The sequence below is a fragment of the Heloderma suspectum genome, chromosome 15 (genome assembly GCF_057233095.1).
Source record: "Heloderma suspectum isolate Gila_16-S chromosome 15, 16-S_ref, whole genome shotgun sequence".
Taxonomy (NCBI): domain Eukaryota; kingdom Metazoa; phylum Chordata; class Lepidosauria; order Squamata; family Helodermatidae; genus Heloderma; species Heloderma suspectum.
Window position 1 is genome coordinate 16,922,694 of NC_139472.1, and position 27,331 is coordinate 16,950,024.

The 27,331-nt window shown below is 44.2% G+C and overlaps 1 protein-coding gene across 4 annotated transcripts in view; it reads left to right on the forward strand.

The window, feature by feature from the left end:
* PDPN (podoplanin) overlaps positions 1-27,331 on the forward strand; it is a 50,100-nt gene that overhangs the window by 12,166 nt on the left and 10,603 nt on the right. For all 4 annotated transcript variants that reach the window (XR_014786030.1, XM_084822035.1, XM_084822036.1 and 1 more), the window contains exons 2-3: positions 20,985-21,055; positions 24,372-24,456. Coding sequence is in view for 3 of the 4 variants with exons in the window: in XM_084822035.1 (XP_084678161.1) it covers positions 20,985-21,055; positions 24,372-24,456 (156 nt within the window). In the remaining variant the exon portion in view is untranslated. The remainder of the gene's footprint in view (positions 1-20,984; positions 21,056-24,371; positions 24,457-27,331) is intronic.

The window sequence follows — 27,331 nt, forward strand, 5'->3', positions numbered from 1 at the left end:
TGGTGTTGTTATTTTAATGCAGTTATTTCATTTCTATTCTGCCTAATAGCCAAGGCTCTCTGGGTGGTTCACAACAACTGAAAAAAATAAATACAAAAACTACAGTATTAAACATTATAATACAACATGGTCTGAAAGAAAATCGAGATACAAAATTAAAACAAATAGTTAGAAACAATTTCAGGAAACATTTTCAATAGCAGATCTGTTCAAGGCAGTCAACGTAAGTGACCTATCATATGCCATTAAATGCCTGGACATAAATAAATAATATATTTCTATTTGTATTTTCTATTTTTATACCACCCAATAGCTGACGCTCTTTGGGCGGTTCTCAAAATTAAGACCACAAAATACAACAGAAAATACAATATAAAATATAATAGATTAAAGCCTGACCTTTCCTTTGCCTCTGTAGGCCCCAAACCTTCACAAGGGCTCTAAGGAGATGAGTCATATGGTCAGAGCAACAACAGAGGTGAACATCTGTGAACTCCAGTGTCATCAATTAGGCAACAGCGTTGTAAAACTATAACATTATACAAGGTTTAAAACCTCCCACTGAACATTTTCTATGGCAATATCTAACCAATCTCACCAAAAAAGAATCTAAATGCACTCATGAGCATGATCACATCAAGTTTGCTTTCTGCAGTGTTTTATCAATGTGCGTCAGCAAACCAGGCTGCAATCCTATATGACCACTTAAAGCTCATCATCATTTAATTTATATGTCGCTTTTCCACCAAAGCTGCTAACAAAACAGCAATACAACAAACAACAAAAAAGCATACCAATTTATCGTTATAATAGGGCCTCACTGCAATCATGAACAACTCATTTCACTGATAGTAACATAACATTTCAAATTAATTATGAAACGGGCAAAATCAAACATTGCAACACAGTATCAATTATTATCTTTCAGTAGTGTGTAAACCAGAGCCCAATAAACTAAACCTTTCCTGCGCCTTAAGGCTTTAATACACGCTACGAACTGCAACAGCTACGCCAGGAAAACAAAGCTCAGAATACAGCAGCCAGGTTTCTTACAGCCTGCAGCAGCCGATCTCTCCCATGGAATCATGGAATCTAGGGATGGCAGAGAATTTCTCCACGAATCTCGGGGAGGCCGAATGCCAACGCATTCGGCCCCCTGAAATTGGCGGTGAAATTCTCCGCCACCCCCCCAGGATGGGACTTACCTCCCTCGAATGTCCCTCTCGGCGGCGGGTCCCAGCGGCGGTTTGGCGGCAGTTCGGTGGGGGCGGGGGCGGCGGCCGGTCTTCCGACCGGCTGCCGCCGCCGCCATTACAAAATAAAGTTAAAACAAAACAAACAAGCATGTGATAGGCTACGTAACGATTTACGTAGCCTATCACGGCTAGATTTCTAGCTATTTGCGTTGCCCTTATTTTCGCTGTAGTCTACGTAAATCTTTACGTAAACTACCCGGGACCAAATAAGGAACTTATTTGGTCCAAATAAGGAAGGCAAATGGCGGCGCCCATGGGCGCCGCCATTTGCGTACGCACTTTTTTTTCCCCAAAGTCACCCGTGATAGGCTACGTAACGCTTTACGTAGCCTATCACGGCTGACTTTGGAAATCTAGCCGTGATAGGCTACGTAAATCGTTACGTAGCCTATGACGGGTGTGTGCGTGCATGTGTTTTTTTCACTTTTGTATTTTGCGGCCGGGGAGATGGGGCGCTTCTCCCCGGCCTGAATTTTGGCCGGGTGAAGCGGGGCACCTCCCCCCCCAGCCTGAACTTTGGGGGGAGAACAGAAGCGCCTCCCCCCCACCTCGAAGCAAGCTGCGGGACCAGGTAAGTGACTTTCGTACAACCCTAATGGAATCATAGAATAGTATGGTTGGAAGGGGCCTACAAGGCCATCGAGTCCAACCCCCTGCTCAACACAGGAATCCAAGTCAAAGCATCCCTGACAGATGGCTGTCCAGCCTCGTCTTGAATGCCTCCAATGTGGGAGAGCCCACCACCTCCCTAGGAAATCGCTTCCATTGTCGTATTGCTCTAACAGTCAGGAAGTTTCTCCTGATGTTCAGCCGGAATCTGGCTTCCTGTCACTTGAGCCCATGATTCCGGGTCCTGCACTCTGGATGATGGAGAAGAGATCCTGGCCTTCCTCTCTGGGACAACCTTTCAAGTACTTGAAGAGCGCTATTATATCTCCCCTCCGTCTTCTCTTCCCAAGGCTAAACATGCCCAGTTCTTTCAGTCTCTCTTCATAGGGCTTTGTTTCCAGTGCCCTGATCGTCTTTGTTGCCCTCCTCTGAACCCTCTCCAGTTTGTCTGCATACTTCTTAATGCATCCATGCTCCCCTCTCTCCCACTGGTGAAGTTCTCAAGGCTCCAACAGAGACAAGGGCAGTGGTGTTCAGCCTCTTCCCCTACGCTCTGGAAGTTTCCGCCACTTCTGGAGAGCTGAAGCTCAGTCCAGCTCAGTTGGATTTACTTCTAAGGGGGCTTATATAGGCTTGCACTCTTAGTAGCACTGAAGAGAGAAATCGTCTCAATGGAACACTGCAGCATCTCTTCACACAATATGCCAAATTAGACCAGAAGTCAAGAGGGGTGGGATGATGGAGAAAAATGAACCAGGGGAGCAATAAAAGACGAAAACTAGGGGAAATCTGGTCACCTCAAAGTTTTACTGCACCTTATTGAAAGGGAGAAAAGATGGAGGTGGCTGATTTTGGCAGCAGTCCAATGTATGTCTCAATATGTTATTCCGTCTCCAGCCATTCTGACAACATATTTTAATGAAGGCCGTTATTTATGCACCTTTTCAAGCCATCCCTGAATTTACTGGATGATCATGGCTCTCAAAAAAGCACATCATCAAGAAAGGTTGGGTGGATCAGTCTCTAGTCCATGGCAATTTCAGATGTGTTCATCCACAAGTCCATTCTGTCCTAGTTCTGCATTGATGTGCAATTTTGCTTTTAAACACATACACACACACACACACACACACAAATGTTTATATAAATACAAAGTTAAGTATGTATTTTTGAACATACAGTATTTTCTCACAAAATATTTCTTCTCATCTATTACATGCCTGTACTGCTCAATGGCCACAGCTCTCCAGGCAGTTCACAAAAATGAAAACCCTAAAAAATAACATGATAAAACATAATATAATACTTTTAACATGCTAAAATTTTAAAACAGCTTGAAACAGGCTAAAAACTGTGGAACTATAATACCAGGAAGCAATAGAACAAATAGCATTTTTAAAAAGTGCCCGATCATATGCCGAGTGGAGGAAAACCTTAATCTTGTGCCAAAAAATGACAATGTTAGCACCAGGCAGGTCTCACTGGGAAGATCATTCCACAATTGAGGGGCCACCACTGAGACGGCCCTCTCCCTTCTTGCCATCCTCCGACTCTTCCTTGGAGGAGGCACCCTTAGATGTTGATCATAGTATGCAAGTACAGTATAATGTATTTTATCCCAAAACGCAGATTGTAAAGTGTGTCTTTTTAAATGGAGAACTGCATCTGGATCAGTACGTTACTCCAGGAGTACAGGTCAGTTTGCATCAGAATTCACAAAGATCAAATTCCTCAAGCATCTTTACTACCAACAAAAGTTCATGGAAATGGTGATGAGAGTTTCATTGCATTTCTTCCCTATTAGTATCTCTCTCTTTTTTCTTGTATTTTTTATTATTTTTTCAAATGAAATTGCAAAAACACATCAATATTGATTCAAAATCCCTTCCCAATCCCTCCCCCAGCTTGGACAGTTTCAGGATTCTTCTTCTTCCCTCCTTTATTTTCTATTTCTATTCCAGGTTAATATATTAATTCATCCTGTTTCATTCCTTTATTATCTGCTTCTTTTCATGAGTCCCACACATTTCTATAAGCGTCTACTCAGGTTGTTCTATTTGAATCTCTTTTTTTTCCCCCCATAAAATCTATATACCTTTGCCAATCTTTCTTGAAGGTGTCTCTTTTCTTTGTTCCTCTGTGCACTCTGAATTTCTGTGAACTTTTCATTTATTCCCTATTAGTATCTAAGCTTCCTGTTCAGTGGGTGGATTTTGCCCCTCCTTAAGTATTTGATTCTCAAACCTGGAGGAAAGACTTTTTACTAAATATTGTGTACCACTCCAGGGGAATCCTGGCTGTGCATTATTAGATTCCCCCCCCCCAAAAAAAAACTTTTGCAAGAGAGAGAGAGAGAGAGAGACAGAGAGAGATGAGAACAACATAACATTCAAACCTTTAAAATTTAACACCCCTTTGGATGTAGAAATATATTTACAGTGTGATATTCCTATTGAAGAGGGGGCCAAAATAAATGATGCAAGCAGCCTGGATCTCATACCTTTTCCATTTCTTTTTATATTGTTATGCACCAGGGATGCCTGCAGCATTTGAATTTCTGAAATCTGATCCAAACTGAGCTAATAATCACCTCCTGGACTAATATGCAGGTTGCAACTAAGGCAGTGATCCTAAACACACTTAGAGAGCAAATCTATGGTCCCTAGGACACTCTCCCAGGGACCATAGGATTGTTCGGAAAAACCCTTCTGAGGTTAGACAGCGCTTTGACCTCAGAAGGGGAAGTCTGAGATCTGACCCCCACCCCCCGCCCCCTCACAGCCAGCTCAGAAAGAACCACACCAGCTGCCCTTGAGGTTGGAAAGCAACCTTGGAGCAAGAGGAAAGGGGGAGGTCAGGATCAGGATACAAGATACCCTGAGCCTCCTCCAGCCTCTGCCCCCCCCTGCTCCAAAGCACCCTCACTAGACGGTCTGAAAAGCCCATCTAGTGAAACTCACCAAATATGGAGGATGGGTAGGCAAAGGTTAGGGATGTATGGATTGTCAGGCACTGTTTGTTCCATCATCCGCCCATCAGCAGAATCGGATGTGGGGGTTTCTGAATCTGTGCAAATTCCCCCCAAATGTGCATTTTCACGCTTTGGCCGATAGGGGAAATGGGCATTTTTGGCCTTTGTTGGGGGGAGGCTATTATGATGAAATTTGTGCCAAAAATGAGAAACTTAGAAAATCTGTCCACAAGTCTATGGAATCTGCCCAACGGGGAAAACCAGTCTTCTGTGGGATCTGCAGGTCGGATTCATGAAAATCTGAAGTCATTGGGTCCTGTTGCAGATTTCTCCGACATCCCTAATGAAGATTGCCTCTGCCATTCCTCTTCCCCTGCTGACTTTAGCCCAGCAGGGCACAGAAATCTCAGAAGCCTCCGAGTTTGAGGACTTCCGAGCAGCAAGGGCCCTTAGGGCATGATCCCATGCATGTTTACACAGAAAAAAATCATAGAACTTCCAGCATTCCCCAGGCAGCCATACAAAAAGAAAAAGAAAAAGGGAAAAGCTGTATGACTTATTTTGGTCTAAACATGCATAGGATTGCACCTTCAGACTGCATGAAATCCTATAAACATTTAACTGGGAATAAGTCCCATTGAACACAGTGTGACTCATTTCTGAGTAGTCACGCATAGAATTGTACCGTGAGGCTGCTTGCAATCTATACACACTTACCTGGGAGTAAATTCCATTCAACTCAACATGGATTCCTTCTGAGCAGACATGTATCAGATTACACTGTTACTAGGGAGTAAGTCCCATTGAATACAGCATGATCTACTGAATAAACATGCATAGGATTTCACTGTTAGTTATTAACAATTTCTGCACTGCCCAAATATTACATGCTCAAAAACGTGTCGGAATTCGGCATATTTTCAGAGAAAATAAATTTAGAGATGTGTATTTTAATATTTGAACATGCGTTTAAGTCTGTATTTAATTATAGTTATGTCTTTAAATGTGCTTTTTTTTTGTAAAGGTTTTCAGAATATTTTTCACATATTCATATATTTTTCACATCCCTCCCCCTCCAAAACCAGACACAACATGAGTGTAAATGTGAACGATAAGAAAATAAAACAGTGTGGATTTCCATGCAGATCTAAAGAACAAAACAAAACAGATGATTAATGTGGAAACAAGGCAGAACTAGGGGCTGAACCAAAGAGGGCTCTCTGTTTTTGCAGGTCTATTTATCCTCTTCAAAATGAGGGGGGTGAGTTTCTGCTCCTTTCAGAGGGGGAGATAGAAATTTCCCCCAAATTTTCAGGGGATGGGGTTTAACTTACTTACATTTATGTATGTATGTATTTATATATATACCGCCCAACAGCCGAAGCTCTCCGTGCGGTTCACAAAAATTAAAACCAAACGGCACACAATAAAACAATTTAAAATATATAAAACATTAAAACCACAATATGACAATAAAACCACAATAAAACCTAGCAGCAGTGCAGGAATTTAAAATACAGATTTAAAACAGCAAAGCTAAAATTCTAGAAAGCTAAAATGCCTGGGAAAATAAAAAAGTTTTATTTTATTTATTTGTTTGTTTGTTTGTTTGTTTAATAAAAAAAACCTCGTGCCGAAAGGAATACAATGTCGGTGCCAGGCAAACCTCACTAGGGAGCTCATTCCACAGCCGGGGTGCCACAGCAGAAAAGGCCCTCCTCCTAGTAGCCATGCGCCTCACTTCCTTTGGCAGGAGCTCATGGAGAAGGGGCTCATTATAGACAGAAATCATGCTTGTGTCAACAGGGATTGGGTTGGCTCAGCAGGGCCGGCCCCACCATTAGGCAAAGTGAGGTGGTCACTTCAGGCGGCAGACGGTGGGAGGTAGCAGCAAGGTATAGGAAGAGAGACCTCTATGTCTCATGAAGTGCCTTCTGCCCCCTAAGCTAGCCGGTAGCCTTCAGTTGTGATAAACGATGCTGTCTTATTTTCCTGTGCTGAAGAAAGATTCATCTGCCAGTCCAGTCCAGTCCATCTTGTCTTTTGTCTCACTCAGAAAAATGTCATGGGCTGGCCTTGTGGCACAGGAACAGGAAATATGGACAGGTGTCAGGAGGCTGCAGAGACCACAGAACCTCACCAGGAGATAGTGAGGGTTTTTTTAAAATGTAGAAATGAGGAAATAACACCCCCTCGGTCAGTTCCCTCATCTATAATGGAAGATAAGCCGCCACCACCATCTGAAAATTTGGGGGAAATTTCTACCACTCCACTCTGCCTTGGGGGGGGTCCTTTTGCCCCTGTCACCCCCACCCCTGCACACAGACACACACACCATAGAATGGTCCAAAACAACTAGACCACAAATTTCATCCCAGCATTAGATGAAAGGAATTATGAGTGAACACATGCAAAAAGGGCCATGGACCAGAATTAATGGTGTCAGGGGTGTTTCTGAGCGCAGGGAGTGGGATAGCAGTTCAGATTCTGAAGGAGAACCACCAGATATGGGGGAGGTGTTAGTCCAGATATGAGCAGGCCAGCTTCCCAGGTTACAAATGTTCAGATGGCTGAGCTTGAGGGTCCCTCATCACCCTGCCCCCATGAGAGGCAGCGAACAGGAGATTGACCTAATAGATGTCAGGCACAGGCGCAGAGCAAAGAGAGAGAAGGCAGGGGTGGAACTTAGACAGTCTACCCGATTGGCCTTGCGTGAGAAGCTGCGCTTAGAGGCCTCACGAGAAGAGAGGGACCTCCCCCCTTTAAGTTAGGCTAGCGAGACCGCCTCCCTCTTCCCTCTTCAGGCAACTCTTGTAACTCTCATTTGAATCCCCTGAAGGCATTCCTGGTAGACAGAGAGTCTCTGAGAATTTGCATCTGTATGACCCTGTGAAGTAACGGATTAAAAGCTGGAGACTGAAGCCTCTCTTCTGTGTATGTTTGGGCGTTGAAGTGAAGTGGGGGCTAAGGGAATCCTGACAAATGGATCCCTCCATCCCTGTTATACAAAACCGTGGATGCGCTGTTGAAAAGTAGTGTATAAGTACCGGATATAGATTACCAAAGGCAAGGGGAAACACAGTCACTGAACATGTAGGAGATGTCCTCTAAGCGTCCTAAGCTGAAGCTGTCCTTATGTTGCATCTTCTGTTGTTTCCACAGAAATGTATCTTTGAAAGACATGTTTTCTCACTGTGTTAAAAAAACAAAACAAAATAAGAACTGTGGGTGAGAGAAGTACATGCCAAAGACGATGGCTGCAATGTGGAATGGTTTCATGTTATGTAGACTGAGACTACCTCCTCCTCCCCCTCCTCCTCTGTCTGCTACTGGTATTCGATTTCTGTTCACATTTTAGAGCAGGGCCTTGTAATCCAGCCCATCATTACCCAGCAGGAAACGATCCTCTGCACACCATTAGTCGACAAACAGATGGCTCGCCAGGACCTTCCAGTAGGGATGTACGGATCCCCTTACCTCGCATTCACAGGGGGATCCGCCAGGGGGGGAGGCAATCTGTTCCTCCCCCTGGAATCCTCAATGAGGGGGGAGGCGATCCATTCCTCCCCCCAGAATCTGAGCTGGCTGGCTCCGCTCTGCGGAGCTGCCGGCCAACTCCATCCCGGCTCCTATCTGCGTGGAACAGTGCTCTCCGGACGCAAATGGCGTCAGCTACACCATTTGTGTCCCCGTTTCTTCTCATGGTAGGCTACACGTCTCTATTTATGTAGATACTTACGTAGCCTATCGCGTGAAAAACCAGGGACGCAAATGGCGTCCACTACACCATTTGCGTCCCTGTTTTTTCACGCGATAAGCTACGTAAGTATCTACGTAAATAGAGACGTGTAGCCTATCGCGAGGAAAAACGGGGACGCAAACGGCGTAGAAGATGCCATTTGCGTCCGATCACTTACTTCCGGGTTCTGCACAGACGGCGGAATGGAACCAGCCGGGGGCAGATATTCGGTCCAGAGATGCACAGGTAAGTGCGTTTGTTCTGCCGCGGACTTCGGGGGGCTGAATTCACTGGAATTCGGCCTCATTGGAGTCCGCGGCGGATTCCGTGGACATCCCTACCTTCCAGTCTGTTGGAGCCCTCTGTCAACTGCTCCCCCGTTCATCTTCCCAAGGTGAGGGGTTTGGAGGAGGGGGACAGCCATAGGATAACTGGCATTTGCGTTCTTCAAATATTAAGGCAACTGCTCAGAGAGCCCCACTGAAGCTTCCCAACCATTTGATTCTTATGCTCAAGGGATGCAAGTAACGCCGGCGTCAAGGGTCGGCCTGGCTGGGCACCCGGCAAAGGGCCACACCCCAGCAGGGACCCATTAACAAGATTCCCCTGGAGTTGCTCCTCTTCTTCACCACTGCAATATGCTTTTTTACCTGCTTCTCACTCCGGCCCAGACAACGAAGGAGGAGGAGGAGATCCCAATGCCACTGACTGCTTGCCCATCAGTTCTCTGACTGTCAAGCAAACAAGGGGTGGCAAGGATGAGACAGAGGCAGAGGACCAGTAGCAGCTGGTGACAATGGCGGTGGGAAGATAGACTCACTGCGGGAAGGGGTCCCAAAGGCCCCCAAATCCTGGAGTCAGCACTGGATACAAAAGCTTCTTGGGGCAAACACAGGGCTGCTCTTCCAACTCTGTCACAGTAATACAGCCCCCTTCCTTCCTTCCTTCCTTCCTTCCTTCCTTCCTTCCTTCTTCATTCATGCATTCATGCATTCATCTCCCACACTGGAGGCATTCAAGACAAGGCTGGACAGCCACCTGTCAGGGATGCTCTGACTTGGATTCCTGCATTGAGCAGGGGTTTGGACTCGATGGCCTTGCAGGCCCCTTCCAACCCTACTATTCTACGATTCTATTATTGCATTTATATCCTGCCTTTTTTTCTCCTCAAGGAACCCAAGGTGTCGTACATAATCCTCCTCCTCTGCATTTTATCCTCACAACAACAACCCTGTGAGATAGGTTGGGCTGAGAGTCTGTGACAGGCCCAAAGTCACCCAGTGAGCTTCCATGACCAAGTGGCAACTAGAACCTGGATCTCTGGACTCCCAGTCCAACACTCTCGCCACTACACCACGCTGGCTCTCACTGGTCCTCCTTCTTTGAAACTTATTAGACATTCCTCAGTCAGAATCCCAGTAATGGGAGACAAACGTATCCCAAAAGCAGCATTCTGGCCTGCTACCACTGAACTTCCATTGCAGAAGGCAATGCTGGACATGTTCTAAGGTGCCTTCTCACTACGGTTGGGTGAATCAATCTGTTCCCAGTCCGTATCACTTTTGCATGTGTTCACCTGTAAGTAAGTCCCCTCTATCCCATTTCTGCATTAATCTGGAAATATTCAACAGAGAAACCAGCTGCATGAACACTGACATTTAACCATGCATTTTACATGCATTTTCTCTCAAAATATATAAATGTACATTCTCTCAAAATATCCCCATGCAGACTGGCCATTGGGCTGCCATAGGCAGGATGTCAACAAGTGCTGAGCTCTTCTGGCATGTTTGCAGTGAAACAAAGAAGTGGATCCCCAAGTAAATTAGCATAATAAAGTAGCTTTATTATGCTAATCAATCAGTCCCACAGCTGTTCAGGCTACAAACTTTGTCATCCTATGGCAACCTAGCCCTAACAACCCTGATTAAGCTGGCACAATACTAGACTGCCTAAAGATCCCTTTGGGGGATGCACTGCTGCGAGAAGAGCAGTTGATGCAAATCCAGCACCAGCCTGCAGAACAGAACCTGAGAGACCTTTCCAGTCCCTCCCCCAGGGAGAGTCTTCCTCTAGAGACCTCCTGGGATGGGCAACCTTGTAGAATGCCTTCCTTCCAAAAGCTGCAGCTCCCTCTTGACCCGATGCCTGATCCTTGCATCTGTCACACATCTCTCCTTCCCCTGCCCCCCCCCCCCCGTCACTTGCTGGGTTCCCACAGAGAGAGTGGTTATGGTCAGGCTGTGATCCAGCTGCTTAGCCTTACCTGGAGAGATTCTTCTCTGTCTCCCTGGAGCTCTGATCCTTCCCCCACCACTTCACAATATTCCTCATCTGACTCTGAGTCCATTCCCATGGCTTCTGCCAAGATACTGGGCCCAATCCTGACAGAGGAAGGAAGGATAGATAGATAGATAGATAGATAGATAGATAGATAGACAGACAGACAGACAGACGGACGGACGGACACAGAGACAGAGACAGAGACAGAGACTCAGCAGTCTTCCTATCCCTGCCATGTTTGGTTTGCTCCTTGGCTCTGGTTCCTAGCTTAGTTCCTCAGTATTGATTCCTGGCTTGACCCCTCTCAGCTTCTGCGAAGATACTGGGCCCAATCTTGACAGAGGAAGACAAGATAGATAGATAGATAGATAGATAGATAGATAGATAGATAGATAGATAGATAGATGATAGATAGATAGATGATAGATAGATAGATAGATGATAGATAGATAGATGATAGATAGATAGATGATAGATAGATAGATGATAGATAGATGATAGATAGATAGATAGATAGATAGATAGATAGACAGACAGACAGACAGACAGACAGATGAGAGAGAGAGAGAGAGAGAGTCAACAGTCTTCCTATCTCTGCCATGTTTGGTTTGCTCCTTGGCTCTGGTTCCTAGCTTAGTTCCTCAGTATTGATTCCTGGCTTGACCCCTCTCAGCTTCTGCGAAGATACTGGGCCCAATCTTGACAGAGGAAGACAAGATAGATAGATAGATAGATAGATAGATAGATAGATAGATAGATAGATAGATGATAGATAGATAGATGATAGATAGATAGATGATAGATAGATAGATGATAGATAAATGATAGATAGATAGATAGATAGATAGATGATAGATAGATAGATAGACAGACAGACAGACAGACAGACAGACAGATGAGAGAGAGAGAGAGAGAGAGAGAGTCAACAGTCTTCCTATCTCTGCCATGTTTGGTTTGCTCCTTGGCTCTGGTTCCTAGCTTAGTTCCTCAGTATTGATTCCTGGCTTGACCCCTCTCAGCTTCTGCGAAGATACTGGGCCCAATCTTGACAGAGGAAGACAAGATAGATAGATAGATAGATAGATAGATAGATAGATAGATAGATGATAGATAGATAGATAGATGATAGATTGATAGATTGATAGATAGATAGATAGATAGATGATAGATAGATAGATAGATAGATTATAGATAGATAGATAGATAGATGATAGATAGATAGATAGATAGATAGATAGACAGACAGACAGACAGACAGACAGACAGATGAGAGAGAGAGAGAGAGTCAACAGTCTTCCTATCTCTGCCATGTTTGGTTTGCTCCTTGGCTCTGGTTCCTAGCTTAGTTCCTCAGTATTGATTCCTGGCTTGACCCCTCTCAGCTTCTGCGAAGATACTGGGCCCAATCTTGACAGAGGAAGACAAGATAGATAGATAGATAGATAGATAGATAGATAGATGATAGATAGATAGATAGATAGATGATAGATAGATAGATAGATAGATGATAGATAGATAGATGATAGATAGATAGATAGATAGATAGATGATAGATAGATAGATAGATAGATGATAGATAGATAGATAGATAGATAGATAGACAGACAGACAGACAGACAGATGAGAGAGAGAGAGAGAGTCAACAGTCTTCCTATCTCTGCCATGTTTGGTTTGCTCCTTGGCTCTGGTTCCTAGCTTAGTTCCTCAGTATTGATTCCTGGCTTGACCCCTCTCAGCTTCTGCGAAGATACTGGGCCCAATCTTGACAGAGGAAGACAAGATAGATAGATAGATAGATAGATAGATAGATAGATGATAGATAGATAGATAGATAGATGATAGATTGATAGATTGATAGATAGATAGATAGATAGATGATAGATAGATAGATAGATAGATTATAGATAGATAGATAGATAGATGATAGATAGATAGATAGATAGATAGATAGACAGACAGACAGACAGACAGACAGACAGATGAGAGAGAGAGAGAGAGTCAACAGTCTTCCTATCTCTGCCATGTTTGGTTTGCTCCTTGGCTCTGGTTCCTAGCTTAGTTCCTCAGTATTGATTCCTGGCTTGACCCCTCTCAGCTTCTGCGAAGATACTGGGCCCAATCTTGACAGAGGAAGACAAGATAGATAGATAGATAGATAGATAGATAGATAGATGATAGATAGATAGATAGATAATAGATAGATAGATAGATAGATAGATGATAGATAGATAGATAGATAGATAGATGATAGATAGATAGATAGATAGATAGATGATAGATAGATAGATAGATAGATAGACAGACAGACAGACAGACAGACAGACAGACAGATGAGAGAGAGAGAGAGAGTCAACAGTCTTCCTATCTCTGCCATGTTTGGTTTGCTCCTTGGCTCTGGTTCCTAGCTTAGTTCCTCAGTATTGATTCCTGGCTTGACCCCTCTCAGCTTCTGCGAAGATACTGGGCCCAATCTTGACAGAGGAAGACAAGATAGATAGATAGATAGATAGATGATAGATAGATAGATAGATAGATGATAGATTGATAGATAGATAGATAGATAGATGATAGATAGATAGATAGATAGATAGATGATAGATAGATAGATAGATGATAGATAGATAGATAGATAGATAGATAGATAGACAGAGAGACAGACAGACAGACAGATGAGAGAGAGAGAGAGAGTCAACAGTCTTCCTATCTCTGCCATGTTTGGTTTGCTCCTTGGCTCTGGTTCCTAGCTTAGTTCCTCAGTATTGATTCCTGGCTTGACCCCTCTCCACTCAGCTCTAACCCCTCAGTACAACTCTGATAGCTACCCATGCCTCAGCCCTGCAGATCCTTACATGGTAGAAAGTTTGAAAAACACTCTTTTAGCCTTTTGGAGAAGTGGCATAAGAATGTGAGAACATAGGAAGAGCCGTGCTGGGTCAGACCAAGGGCCCATCTAGTCCAGCATTCTGTTCATACCATGGCTGACCAGCTGCCCACAGGAAACCCACAAGCAGGACATGAGTGTAACAGCACCCTCCCTCCCATGTTCCTCAGGAATTGGTGTACATAGACATACTGCATCTGATACTGGAGGGGGCCTATAGCCATGGATAGCCTTCTCCTCCAGGAATGTGTCTAACCCCCTTTGAAAGCCACCCAAACTGGTGGCCATCACTACATCCTGTGGTAGTGAGTTCCATAGTTTAACTATGGCATAGCTCAGTTGTGGAGTGTATAGTTTTCATTTCAAGCTTCATGTTCAGTCTAAGGTCTTTGTCTGAGATCTTAAATTGGCTCTGCAAGTCAGACTAGACACCTCTATTAGCAAAGCCATTCTCTGAGTGCCTATTCTTACATACAGTGGCCATGTGCCTTATATTAAAGAGGCCCATCCTCTGTTTGAAGGTATCTTCTGTTTGAAGGGCTGTCCAGCCCAAATGCAGATTAAAGACCACTCTGCCTTGGGCCTCAAAGTTGCCCATCAATGGTTAGCACCAAAGTTGCACATCAGCTGACAGCAGACTGACCAAGCACACAGGCTACCTGGTCACAGCTTTCCTCACTATGGAGATTTGAATTGCATTTCTATTTAAATCTTAATAATTATGTCTAAGTATGTATCTCTGCATATAATTACCACACACATGTTGGATATAAATAAATCTCTCTCATCTTCTGTCTTCTCTTTGGGTGATTCCTTTCCTCTTTTTCGGAGATGCATAAGCGGCCACCTATCCATGTGCAGCCAAAATGACATCATCCATAAACAAGAGGGAGGTATCAGGAAGGCATGGGGAGAACCCCAAGATTTGCAGACGTACAAGGCTCTTTAGGGTCAGAGCGGGAGAACCCTAAGAGGTGGGGAGGAAAAACAAACAAACAAAAAACAGACCAATGGAGACTGGGCATGCTCAGTAGTCACAGAATGCTGACTGTCGTGGGGGTGCGGGGAGGAAAACCAGGGTTGGGGGAAGGGGAATGCAATGGTGTATCTTGGAGGAGGGCGCACCTTGCTGCCTGGCATCCTGAACAGAGCACTTCATACTGCAACATTGCAGCACCCACTTGTTCTCCCATGTTAACCATCCTGCACATTAAAAGAGGGATCAAGGGGCCTTCTCTGTCTCCCATCTTCCTTGAAGCACAGTGGGTAGACGACGCAAGAGGCAGTTCTTTCTCTCTAGTGCCACCTAGATTTTAGAATACCCTCCCGAGAGAGATCTACCAGATCCTTCTCCACTTGTATTTAGGTGCACAGCTAATAACGTTTTGGTCTTGCAATCTTTTAAACTCTGATGAGTCCTGCAGGCCCTTTATTTTATTCCTTCTGCTCCTTTTAAAGTTTCACTGTGATTTTTTTCCCCCATTTTGTTTTGTTTGTTTGAGTGTTTGTTTGGCTGGTTGGTTGGTTTTGCGGCTGTATTCTGATGGATCGTTGAACATTTTATCTGCTTTGAATATAATGTGGCAAAAAATGGGATATAAATATGGCAAAATAAAGAAGTCCTCTGAGGAAGCAAAGGATGTGTTCCACCTAACTCATGTAGATCACCACAAGAACCTCAAGAATGTGGTATCCATGTGCTTTAAATAAGCAAGGTGGTGTCAAACAACTAAACAAATAGCTTAAGATTAAAGATTTGCTATTTAATATTAAAACCATCCTTCTCTTAAGCCATTTCTTTCCTTTAAATAATGCAATGAAATTGCCCGTTGGCCTGTGCTTGCAAAAGAGCAAATGGTGAATGATGAATGGTTTCCTGGCTTAAAGAGTTCACTCTGCAGCTCCGTTTATGCATCACTTGTCACTTTGCACATCACATCAGCATGGGAAAGGTGTCCAGCATAACAGTTCTGTTTGGTAACCTTCGGTGCAGAAACACAGAAGGGAAAAACCCTGAGGGAAATTATGAAAGGTCTCTTAAATGGTAAAAACAAGTGGGCACAAATGGAATTTCTAGACTAAGGGAAAGGGTAGACAAAACTTTCTCTGTGCACTACATTCAACATGAGGAATTCCTACAAGGCGAGATGTAGGATCACTTATACCCCATATCTTCATAGAATCATAGAAACTGAGAGTTGGAAGGGATCTTGGAGTTCATCTAGCCCACCCCACCCCCTGCTCAGTGTAGGAATCTTGTAGACTGGGGAGTGTAAGCTGCAACATTCTGGTCTGGACTTCCTTTGTCATCTGTATAATGTGCACCTGCTCCCAGGCCACACCCAGGAAGGGATTTGCTGTGCATTTGTGCCTGTTGATGTTAGTGGCCTCTCTGGCTTCTAGAATATGGGTGTGTTTCCTTGTCACTGTCTTTCTGCTTCATCTGTGAATGCAACGTTAGATGATCTCTCTCTGCTAGGTTTCATACAATCATAGAATCATAGAATCATAGAATAGTAGGGTTGGAAGGGGCCTATAAGACCATCGAGACCAAACCCCTGCTCAATGCAGGTGTCCAAGTCAAAGGATCCCCGACAGATGGCCATCCAGCCTCATCTTGAATGCCTCCAGTATGGGAGAGCCCACCACATCCCTCGGTAATTGGTTCCATTCTCGTATTGCTCTAACACTCAGGAAGTTTTTCCTGATGTTTAGCCAGAATCTGGCTTCCTGTCACTTGAGCCCATTTTTCCGTGTCCTGCACTCTGGGATGATTGAGGAGAGATCCTGGCCTTCCTCTCTGTGACAGCCTTTCAAGTACTTGAAGAGCGCCATCCTATCTCCCCTCAGTCTTCTCTTCTCAAGGCTAAACATGCCCAGTTCTTTCAGTCGCTCCTCATAGGGCTTTGTTTCCAGTCCCCTGATCATCTTTGTTGCCCTCCTCTGAACCCTCTCCAGTTTGTCTGCATCCTTCTTAAAGTGTGGTGCCCAGAACTAGACACAGTACTCAAGATTAGGCCTAACCAGTTCTGAGTAGAGGGGAGCTAGTACTTACGTGATTTGGAAGCTATGCTTCTATTAATGCAGCCCAAAATAGCATTTGCCTTTTTTGCAGCCACATCACACTGTTGGCTCATATTCAGCTTGTGATCGACAACAATTCCAAGATCCTTCTCGCTTGTAGTATTGTTGAGCCACGTATCCCCCATCTTCTAACTGTGCATTTGGTTTCTTTTCCCTAGGTGCAGAACTTGGCATTTATCCCTGTTAAATGTCATTCTGTTGTTTTCTGCCCAGTTCCCCAGCCTATCAAGATTACTTTGAATTCTGTTTCAGAATACAGAACACACACACACACACACACACATTCTCTCTCTCTCTCTTTATATATATATATATATATATATATGTGTGTGTGTGTGTGTGTGTATGTGTGTGTGTATAATTTTTCCCCTAATACAATAATTCAAGAGGAGTCATAGTAAAAAGTTGGAAAACCACAGAACTTTTAACACTGAAATCATAGAATTATGGCAAATAGCCATGGCAGAAAAACTGACGACCCAACTGAAGTTGGCTAAAGGCAAAGTCAAATTATCCTATTTTTATAAAATATGGCAGGATGTTATTCTATGTAGTGATCAGGAACATATAGAGCAGTTTGTCAAAGCATTTTCTCGGATTATGGAAAAGAGACTAAATATAAACTTGATATTTTGAAGAATTATAATGAAAACCTTTATAAAGCCTATAGACTCCACTTAAATCTTGATTTGTAAAGTAAAGTGGAAAAATACAAATAGATGTTAAATGTACTACCCTCTGTCAATAATTTGATTTAAATTTAATGTATTTCTTTTTATCTATGTACTTCTGAGAATTGTTTAGCCCAAGGGCACTTTGGAGAAGCACCCCATTTAAAAAAAAAACCCGAGAGCTTACATTTTGAGTAGCAGTGATCTGAACCACTGAGATGCTGCCTTTGGGGGGGACACATGATAAGGGCACAGGGCGGCCTTTATGGCACTCCTGTGGCCTCATTCTCTCTCTCTCACACACACACACACACACACACACCCCATCACAAAGCAGCATCTGGTTATTTTTTTCATTTAAAAAAACCTTTAAAAACCATGCACAAGGCCGGTGCTTGGCCAGCTGTGAGCTGTGGAGGTGTGCCAGCAGGGCTGGATAGGGCAGAGCAAGATCTTAAGGAGCACCTCCAGCAGCACCAGACAGGCCGCTTAACAAGATCAGCCTCGGATGGCCTTCCCTCTGTCCCATCACACAGGACAGCTAGGCTGGTGGGGACGAGGGAGAGGGCCTTCTCTGTGGTGGCCCCCACTCTGTGGAACTCCCTCCCTAGGGAACTCCGCCACGCCCCCTCTTTAATGAGCTTCTGCTGAGCATTAAAAACATGGTTGTTCCGGCAGGCATTTGGGGTGGGCTAGGGTAATTTTTGAAATGTGATGTTTTTAATGTTGAATTTTATTGTATGAACTGTTTTTATTGTTGTACATCGCCCAGAGTGGCTTGGTGAGTGACCAGCCAGATGGGCGATTAATACAATCAATCAATCAATCAATAAAATGTGCCCCCGCTAGGGGGGGCAGCATTCATGTTTCAAGAGGAGGGAGGACTCATTCGCGTTCACCCATCCACTCTCAATTGCCATCCATGTTGTTCTAGTGTTTTGTTTTGGAATGATGCTACTTAGATCACGCTGTAGCTGCATTCTAGGGAAATTATATTGGCAGCTGGCAGCAGAGAGGAGCCATGGTAAGATTTAAAGGCATTTGGGGTGGGTTAGGGTATTTTTTAGAAATCTGGTGTTTTAAAGTAGAATTTTATTGTTTTAAAACTGTCGTATTGCTGTACATCGCCCAGAGTGGCCAGAAGGGCAATAAAGTAAGTAAGTAAGTAAGTAAGTAAGTAAATAAATAAATAAAATGTGCAGTTGTTGCCACCTCCAGTTGTTGCCACCTCTGTTCCCTCTGTCTTTCATGGATCATCAGCTGCCTTTCACTCCATCATCCGCCCATCGATAGAATCGGATTTTTTTTTTTTGTACATTTACACAAATGTGTGTGCACGAAAATGCACAAATTCCCCCCAAATGTGTATTTTCACGCTTTAGCCTATGAGGAAAATGTGCATTTTTGGCAGCTTTTTAAATTTTTGCATCTTTTTCTATGACGAAATTTGCACAAAATTGGGGAAAGTTAGAAAAACCATCTGCAGGTCCACGGAATTCATCCGACCACGGAAAAGCCGGTCCACCACAGTATCCACAGGTCGGATTCATAAAAATCCAAACTCCTGTGGTTCTGTTGCGGATTTCTCCAACATCCCTAGCAGGTGGAGGTCCTCAGCCATCAGGTGGCTTCAGCGAGCAGGCATGCAGGTGAGGGGTTCCGGCAGGGGGTTCGACAATGGCCCAGTAGAGCCTGGCACAGGCACTGAAACCAGAGAAACAACGAAAACAGAGTGAGAGGGATTCTTTCTTCCTCGGTTCAATCCTGTGTGGGAATTGCTTTAAACCCAGAAGGTGCTGTTATTCTGATGATGACGGAACGAGTGGCAAGTTTTCTTCTGCAGATGACATTTTAGTTAGAGCTGCGCACAAACAGCCTCTCGAAATTCTCCAGCCTGTTTGTGTGGGCAGCAAAATTGGTGGGGCAATTTCACCGAATTTCTCCTAGGGGAGGAGAAATTCTCCAGCCGTTTCTCACAGGTAGGGCTCACTATTGGCAGGGGTTGTAGCACAGGTCCTTTCCTTTTTCCTGAGGGTTTTGGGTTTACTGCACTGTTTCTGTAGGTGACAACACCATCAACTGTGTCGAGGCTTCCACTTTTCTGGGGCAGGATTTTGAATCTCTTTTGGTTTTTGAGCATACCCAAGAGGTGGCTGAGGGTGCCGTGTGTGTTTTATCTCTCTGTTACACATCCTTCCATTGCTCTGCAGCCTCCAGGCCACCCACACTCCCTGAACTGAAAAAGGCCCATGGGAGGAATTGCCTCATGACGTCTTCTTCATGATGGCTTTAACTGAAGTGCAGGAAGCTGAGGAAGCTACAGACTCACTGTGACAGAGATTACTGTACAATCACAGACAGGACACTCATGCACACTCCTCAGCCACCTCATGAGTAAGGTGAGCACAAGAACCCCAAACCCAACCCAGAAGAATTCTCCAAAATTTCTCCTCCTTTGAATTTCTTTTCGAAAGCCCTTTATTTTCTATCAAATTGAATGAGATTGGTCGAAAATAATGTGGGAGAAATGTTCAGCACAGCACTAATTTCAGCAGACCTGTGAGCAAACGGCCTCTCAAAATTCTCCTCCCTGTTTGTGGGTAGGGAAATTGGGTGAATAATTTCACCAGAATTTTCCAAGGGAAGGAGAAATTCTCCAACACTTTCTCGCAGACAGGGCTCAGCATCGGCAGGGGTTATAGCACAGCTTGTTCCTTTTTACCTAAGGGTTTTGGGGGTTTTGCAGTGCCACTGCATGTTGCAACAGCATCAACTGTCTTGGCAGCCTAGCCCCAATTTTGCATCCTCCACAATGCAGGTGTCAGTGGGGGGAGTGTTGCATTCAGCTCTAGGGAACAGGTAAAAGCAGTGCTGTGCCAAAATCTGTCCTCCAATTTCCTGAAAGTTTTATTCCCCCATGAAAGAGGTTTCTGTTATTTTTTGTCTCATTCCCAGAGAAGTATATAATTTATTTTGAATTAATTTTGGTGGCGTTTTTGAGCGTACCTAATCCCTGCGAGGTGGCCAAGGGCGCTGTGTATGTTTATCCTTCTATTACACATCTCTCCATTGCTCTGCAGCCTCCTGGGCTGCCTGCACTTCCTGATCTGAAAAAAAGGAAGTACCTCATGATGTTTTCCCCTGGGCTTTCATTGAAGTGTGGGAAGCCAAGGAGACTACAGGCTGCGAGAAAGATGATTGTACCATGAAAGACAGGACACTCACACACGCTCCTTGGCCACCTCATAAGTAAGGTAAACACAAGAACCCTGAACCCAACCCATGAGGATTCCTCCAGCATTTTCTCCTCTTTTGAATTTCTTTTTGAAAGCAGTTCCTTTTCCATCAAATTGAATGAGAATGGTTAAAAGTATGCAAGAGAATTTTTTGGCACAGCACACTATTTCAGCCTATGAAGTCTTCACTGTAGTTGAGTGCCATGTGTGGCCACCAATCACAAGTGTCACTGGTTTTCTTGTGTTTTGTTCAGCAAGTACACCCTTACTAGAAGATGAAATGGTAACCGCTGATATCAAAGATGATACTGAAGGACCCACAGTGGTGAGTATCATCCTGGGGTCTCCAGCTACTTCAGGTCTATTAGATTTCTCCAAGGATGTGATCTGGGCCGGTTCAGCCAATGCTATGGACCAATTAGCATGGAGTAGTGTGGACCAGTCAGCATGGACCAGTCAGCATGGAGTTATCATGGACCAGTTAGCATGGACCAGTCTGCATGGAAGCAACCCACCACACACACACACACACACACACACACACACCAGATTTATTTTAACAGAGAGTCCTGGGGCATCAACACTTTATATTTTGGGATAAGCTGGTGTGGGCTCATGCCAGAACATAGTTCTTGTCTTTATGGCAGGGGTGGGCAACTTGTGGCCCTCTGGATGTTGACTGCAAGTCCCATTATTCCTCACCATTGGCTATGCCGGCTAGGGCTGATGGGATTTGCCAGCTAACATTATCTGGAGAGCACAAGTTGCCCACCCCAATAAATGAACACAGTCACCTCTCTGACAGATGTTTTAAGTGATGTTTACAGGTAAGCACCATCCTCAAAGTGCATCCTCTATGGGCCTGTTCATTAACTTACGTGACTCTAGCTACTGTGGTCCCCTTACAGGCCAAGAGGCAACTAGAAATCCCCTGCCCATTACCTCACAGGAAGGAGTCCCATCTTTGTTCCCTCCCACCCACCACCCTCCATCCATTTTCAGGCCTCGTTCTCCAGTTCTGCAGGCAACTACCCTGACAAATCTCACCAGTAATACAGAAATGAGGAAAATGCCAAAGGAGGCATCATTACTGAATGCTTGTACTGAGACACACACCTGCCGCACACTATACTTTGACCCATTTTGAGACCAAAGATGAGGAGAAACTGAAGGACAGTCACTGCAGAGTCTGATGAACAAGTGCATATCTATATTTATATCCAGATAGATAGATGATAGGTAGATGATAGATAGATAGATAGATAGATAGATAGATAGAGATAGACAGACAGACAGACAGACAGACAGACAGACAGACATATACAACAGCAGACCGTGCATGGAATAACTTTGCCAGCAGTTGCTGCCATAAGCTTTAATGGGGAAGGAAAAGCTTAATAACATTTGAACCACCGCTCAGAACCTCACTGAATCAATGAAAGGCACACCTCCTTAACAAGCCAGAATAAAGTACATCGGTAGTTTTCGCCAACATTTGAAAGAAATATATGATATGCCATGCCACAAATTGGAGTGAAAGGGCTGAACGTGTCAGTTTTCAGCACTTTTTAAATTGCTGCACCTCTAGCATGTTTAAAAAAAAAAAAAAGGATTGGTTTGAAATTGTAACCCTCATCAGGTACATCATGGATGCCAAGTTCCAAGTTGTTATTTCAGCAGATGTCATTTTTATCAGCAATAGAATCTTGAGGCTTGAATCTTGAGGCTTATAATAATGGGGAATCTTCTTTTTTTGCAACTCGCCTTAACTAAAGGGGCACTGTTGTGCCCCTGTACTATGAATACCTTTTATTGTAGGTTTTCTACATAGGCACAGATTGCTAACAGCAAATATAACAAAGACGAAACAAATATAACAAAGACGAAACATAACAAAGACTAAATTCCCAGCCATCATTAATTCTGTGGCCCATTTACTGGATGGTGTGAGTGACCATACACAGGGCAATCAACTATAGCAAGTCTCCACTGATGATGCTAACTCTAGTTTCTCAGTCTCTCTTCTTCCACCTTCTCTCTTCTCCCTCTTCTCGCTCTTGCCTTGCTCCAACAGTCTTTCCTTAACTTGACATCCTTTTCAAGGATGACTCCTTGACCCTCTCTCCCATTCCACCACCACCACCCCAATTGTACAGCTCACATTTCTTGACTCTTCAGAGCAGGCATTACATATACGTCGATAATTATACATAGAAAATTAAAGACTGTGACAGAATATATGAAAAGAAACCAACAAAAGCACACCTTTAGAATGACTGCAAATAGAGAAAAATCCAGTCAATGGTTTCTATATCGACTAGAAATATCTCTGTCTAGAGCCACTTCAGTGAACCTAATCCCAGTCTAGTTTTGTTGGAGGAATACTTGAATAATAACCTGTTTTGGTCTTCTTTGTTTATGGAATGACTCATCTAAGAACATAAAAAGCCTGCTGGATGAGACTAAGGATAAAGTCCAACTTATGTCATAGAATAGACCCATTGAAATGAGCAGGACCTAATTTAGCCATGACTAATTTAAGTTCCATTCATTTCAATGGGCCTCCTCTAAGTAGGACTTAGGTTGGATTTTACCCTAAAGGTCCACCTAGTCCAGTGTCCTTCCTGTTGCCAACAGTGGCCAAGCAGATGTCTCCTTGGTCATTTATATGCAATATTTATATACCACCCAGTAACAAAGGTTCTCTCCTTGGCAGGTGCCTCTGGGAAGCCCCTATACAGGGCATAAAGCCAACAGCCCTTCACCTTGTTATCCCTCAGCAACTTGGATTTAGTGGCACCCTGCCACTGAATATGGAGGTCTCATTAAGCCATCATGGCTGAAAACTAATAAGCCTATCCACCATGAACTTGTATAATCCTCTTTAATACCCATCTAAGCTAGTGGCCATCACCACATCATGAGGCAGGGAGTTCCACAACTAAAGGCATGCTTTCTTTTGTCTGTCATGAATCTACGACCGCAACATTCAGATAAATGTGTGATCCGAGTTCAGTGGGACTTACTCCCAAGTACACGTGTATAGGATTGCATCTTTGATCCGTTAATTCATGCCATGCCATCCAATAATAAATATAAAGGCCTTGTGTTGGAGAAAAGTTTTCTTTAGACATTCTATTGGCTCTTAGATTGATACACATTTACTGGGAGTAAATCCCATTGAATTCAGTAGGATTCACTTCTGAGTGGACATCATGCTATTATTTTTGTCTTGGGATGTACATTTTTATTAGAGTCACTATTTATTTATCCTTAAGGAACCCAAGGCAGCGTACATAATCCGCCTCTCCATTTTATCCGCAAAACAACAACCCTGTGAGGTGGGTTGTGCTGAGATTCTGTGACTGGCCCAAAGTCACCCAGTGAGCTTCCGCGGCCAAGTGGGGACTAGAACCCGGATCTCCCAGCTCCCGATCCAACACTCTTGCCACTACACCACACTGGCTCTCCAGTTGATGAGATTTCTCCAGGTGAATGAGTAAATTATCAATGGATTAGGTATAGTTTAGTAGAGATACTTAAAAATTAATCAGGCTTACCATATTTATATATAACATGTACAACCCAAACACTGACAACTTCTGCAGTTTCCTACAGTAACAGATCATTTCCCCTTTTAGGAGCTGATGACCACAGATAGCATCCTGCCAACCAGAGATGATGGTGAAAACTCAACAGATCCAACTGTTCCAGGAATTTCTAATGGTATGGTCTCTCTCCCTCTCTCTCTCCCTCTCCCTCTCTCTCTCTCTCTCTCTCTCTCTCTCAGTCTCTCTGTGTGTGCACGTATTATGAGTGTTCTATATGCACTATAACTTCAGCAATTTTTTTAATGAAAAAACAGTATAAAAACATTAATGGGTTTTAAGAGAAATAAATTAAGACCTGCCACCAGTTCATTCACGATATACCCTGCCAAAGTAGGTCAGATTTGGAGGGATGCTGTAGCAGAGATTTCATTTACAAGCCAGCTGCAAATTAACAGTTACATTACTAATACAGTGTATTGGTTAACATCCCAAATTAGCTAGCCAGCCTCCCAAAGCACTCTGTCATCTCCTTGGCTCATCCTGGTTCCATTCCAACCCTGGCAATTGAGGCCAAAGGCATCCATGCTATTCAAATAGGGCGCATGTCTGGATTTAATCTACAGGACAGCACCTAGTGATTAAGTTGCTTTCTTAGGTTACCTTAATCCTTAGTTGAACCTGTAGGCATGCTAATGAGCCTCTGTCCTCTTGTATAGCAGGAGCTGGGTGGTATCACATCCTATTTCCCAATAAAGCAGGACCCTTTTTTACATTCATTGGGAGGTAGCCAAATTGTGGTTCCTCTTGAGGAGTCATTGCTGACTATTTAGTGCCATGACATCGCATGGCTTGCAAGTTAATGACTACCACACCAAAGGATATAAAAATACCATGATGGCTCTTCCGCTGGTGCCTGTCACGTTCCCTTGGCCCCCACCTTCCTCCTGCATACACACAAGAAGAGAGTCTTCAGTCTCACGTCTTTAATTCGCTACCAACAGGTTCATTACAGATGCTAATCCCTGAAGACTCCCAGGCTACAAAGGAATAATGGCAGGGGATCCAAATGGGAGCTATGATGTTGCCAGCAGTCTGAACAGGGACTTGCTGGCTAGAATAATGTAGGGAGGGAAACCCCTCCCTTTCAGTGATGCTCCCCTACGTCGACCCTCATGCATCGCCAACAGGGTCGACCGTCTGAGCTCAGCCTCTAACTTTCCCCACTTCACTCTGCGCCGCAGTCTAGCATCCCTCAGGTCACGCCCCACGCTCTCCTCCTCCTGGATTCTCGTGGAGGATGGGGGGCTTCAGGCCCAGCCATCTGGGTGCTAGCCTCCTGAGAAGCACGCCTATCCATATCTGAACTAGCTGAGGAAGATGCCTCCCCCGGTTCTGGCTGTTCCCCTTCTGAATCTGAACTGCGAACTATCTCCATATGCTCAGAATCAATCCTGACAGTGCCTATGCCAGGGAAAAGACTTGGTGGTGTTTATTCATTCATTCATTCATTTCATTTCTATACCACCCAATAGCAGGAGCTCTCTGGGTGCTGTTGAAAACATGAACACAACAGACCTGATTTTCCCCTATGGAGGAAGTCTAAACCAAAACACATGTCGAATCCCAAATTGGAGCACTTTCTCAACTGTCTAGAAAATATATAAAGCCTTCTGTGAAATTTATTTATGCATTTATTTATGTATTCATTACATTTCTATACAACCCAATAGCCAAAGCCCTCTGTGTCATGGCACTCAATAATCAGCCATGACTTCTCAAGAGGAACCACAACAATTAAAGCCATAAAATGCAACACAAGATACAATATCAAAGTTTAGAAGTTTAAAACTACAGTGGTGCTGGAGAAGACTCTTACGAGTCCCCTGGACTGCAAGGAGATCAAATCAGTCCATCCTAAAGGAAATCAACCCTGACTGCTCATGGGAAGGACAGACACTGAAGCTGAAGCTCAAATATTTTGGCCACCTAATGCGAAGAGAAAACTCTCTGGAAAAGACCCTGATGCTGGGAAAGACTGAAGGCAAAAGGAAAAGGGGACGGCAGAGGATGAGATGGCTAGATAGCATCACTGATGCAATGAATATGGACTTGAGCATGCTCCGGGAGAGAGCGCAGGACAGGAAGGCCTGGCATGCTCTGGTCCATGGGGTCACGAGGAGTCAGACATGACTAAACAACTGAACAACAACAACAACAACATAAAATAAAAATACAAGCCAACAAAACAAAAGGACGTAAAACATGGCATGGAGAAGCCACTGATCTTCTTAAAAGTTTCCAATCTCATTGGAAATTACTAGAAATGTTTCACCTCATCTAGATCCTCCATATTTCCTTTTTAGGTCAAATTCATATCAATCCCACCTCCTCCTCCTCTTCCATTGTCCTAACCACGAAGAAGAGAAAGACGGGGGGGCGGGGGCATGATAGCACCGTTCAAATACCTGAGGGGCTGTCATATAAAAGAAGAATGGGATTAAGTTACAGGAGCGTAGATTCCAATGAACATTAGGGGAAATGTCTTGACAGTAAGAATGGTTCGATCAAGGAACCAATTGCCTAGAGCGGTGGGTGATGGGTTCACCTTGGCCGGAGGTCTTCAGCCATCATAGAATCATAGAACAGAAGGGTTGGAAGGGGCCTATAAGACCATCGAGTCCAACCCCCAGCTCAGTGCAGGAATCCAGGTCAAAGCATCCCTGACAGGTGGCTGTCCAGCCTCGTCTCGAATGCCTCCAGCGTGGGAGAGCCCACCACCTCCCTAGGGAATTGGTTCCATTGTCATATTGCTCTAACAGTCAAGACTTTTTTCCTGATGTTCATCCAGAATCTGGCTTCCTGTCACTTGAGCCCATTATTCCATGTCCTGCGCTCTGGGATGATCCAGAAGAGATCCTGGCCTTCCTCTCTGTGACAACCTTTCAAGTCCTTGAAGAGCACTATCCTATCTCTCCTCGGTCTCCTCTTCTCAAGGCTAAACATGCCCAGTTCTTTCAGTCTCTCCTCAGTTGGGGATGCCCCAGTGCTGG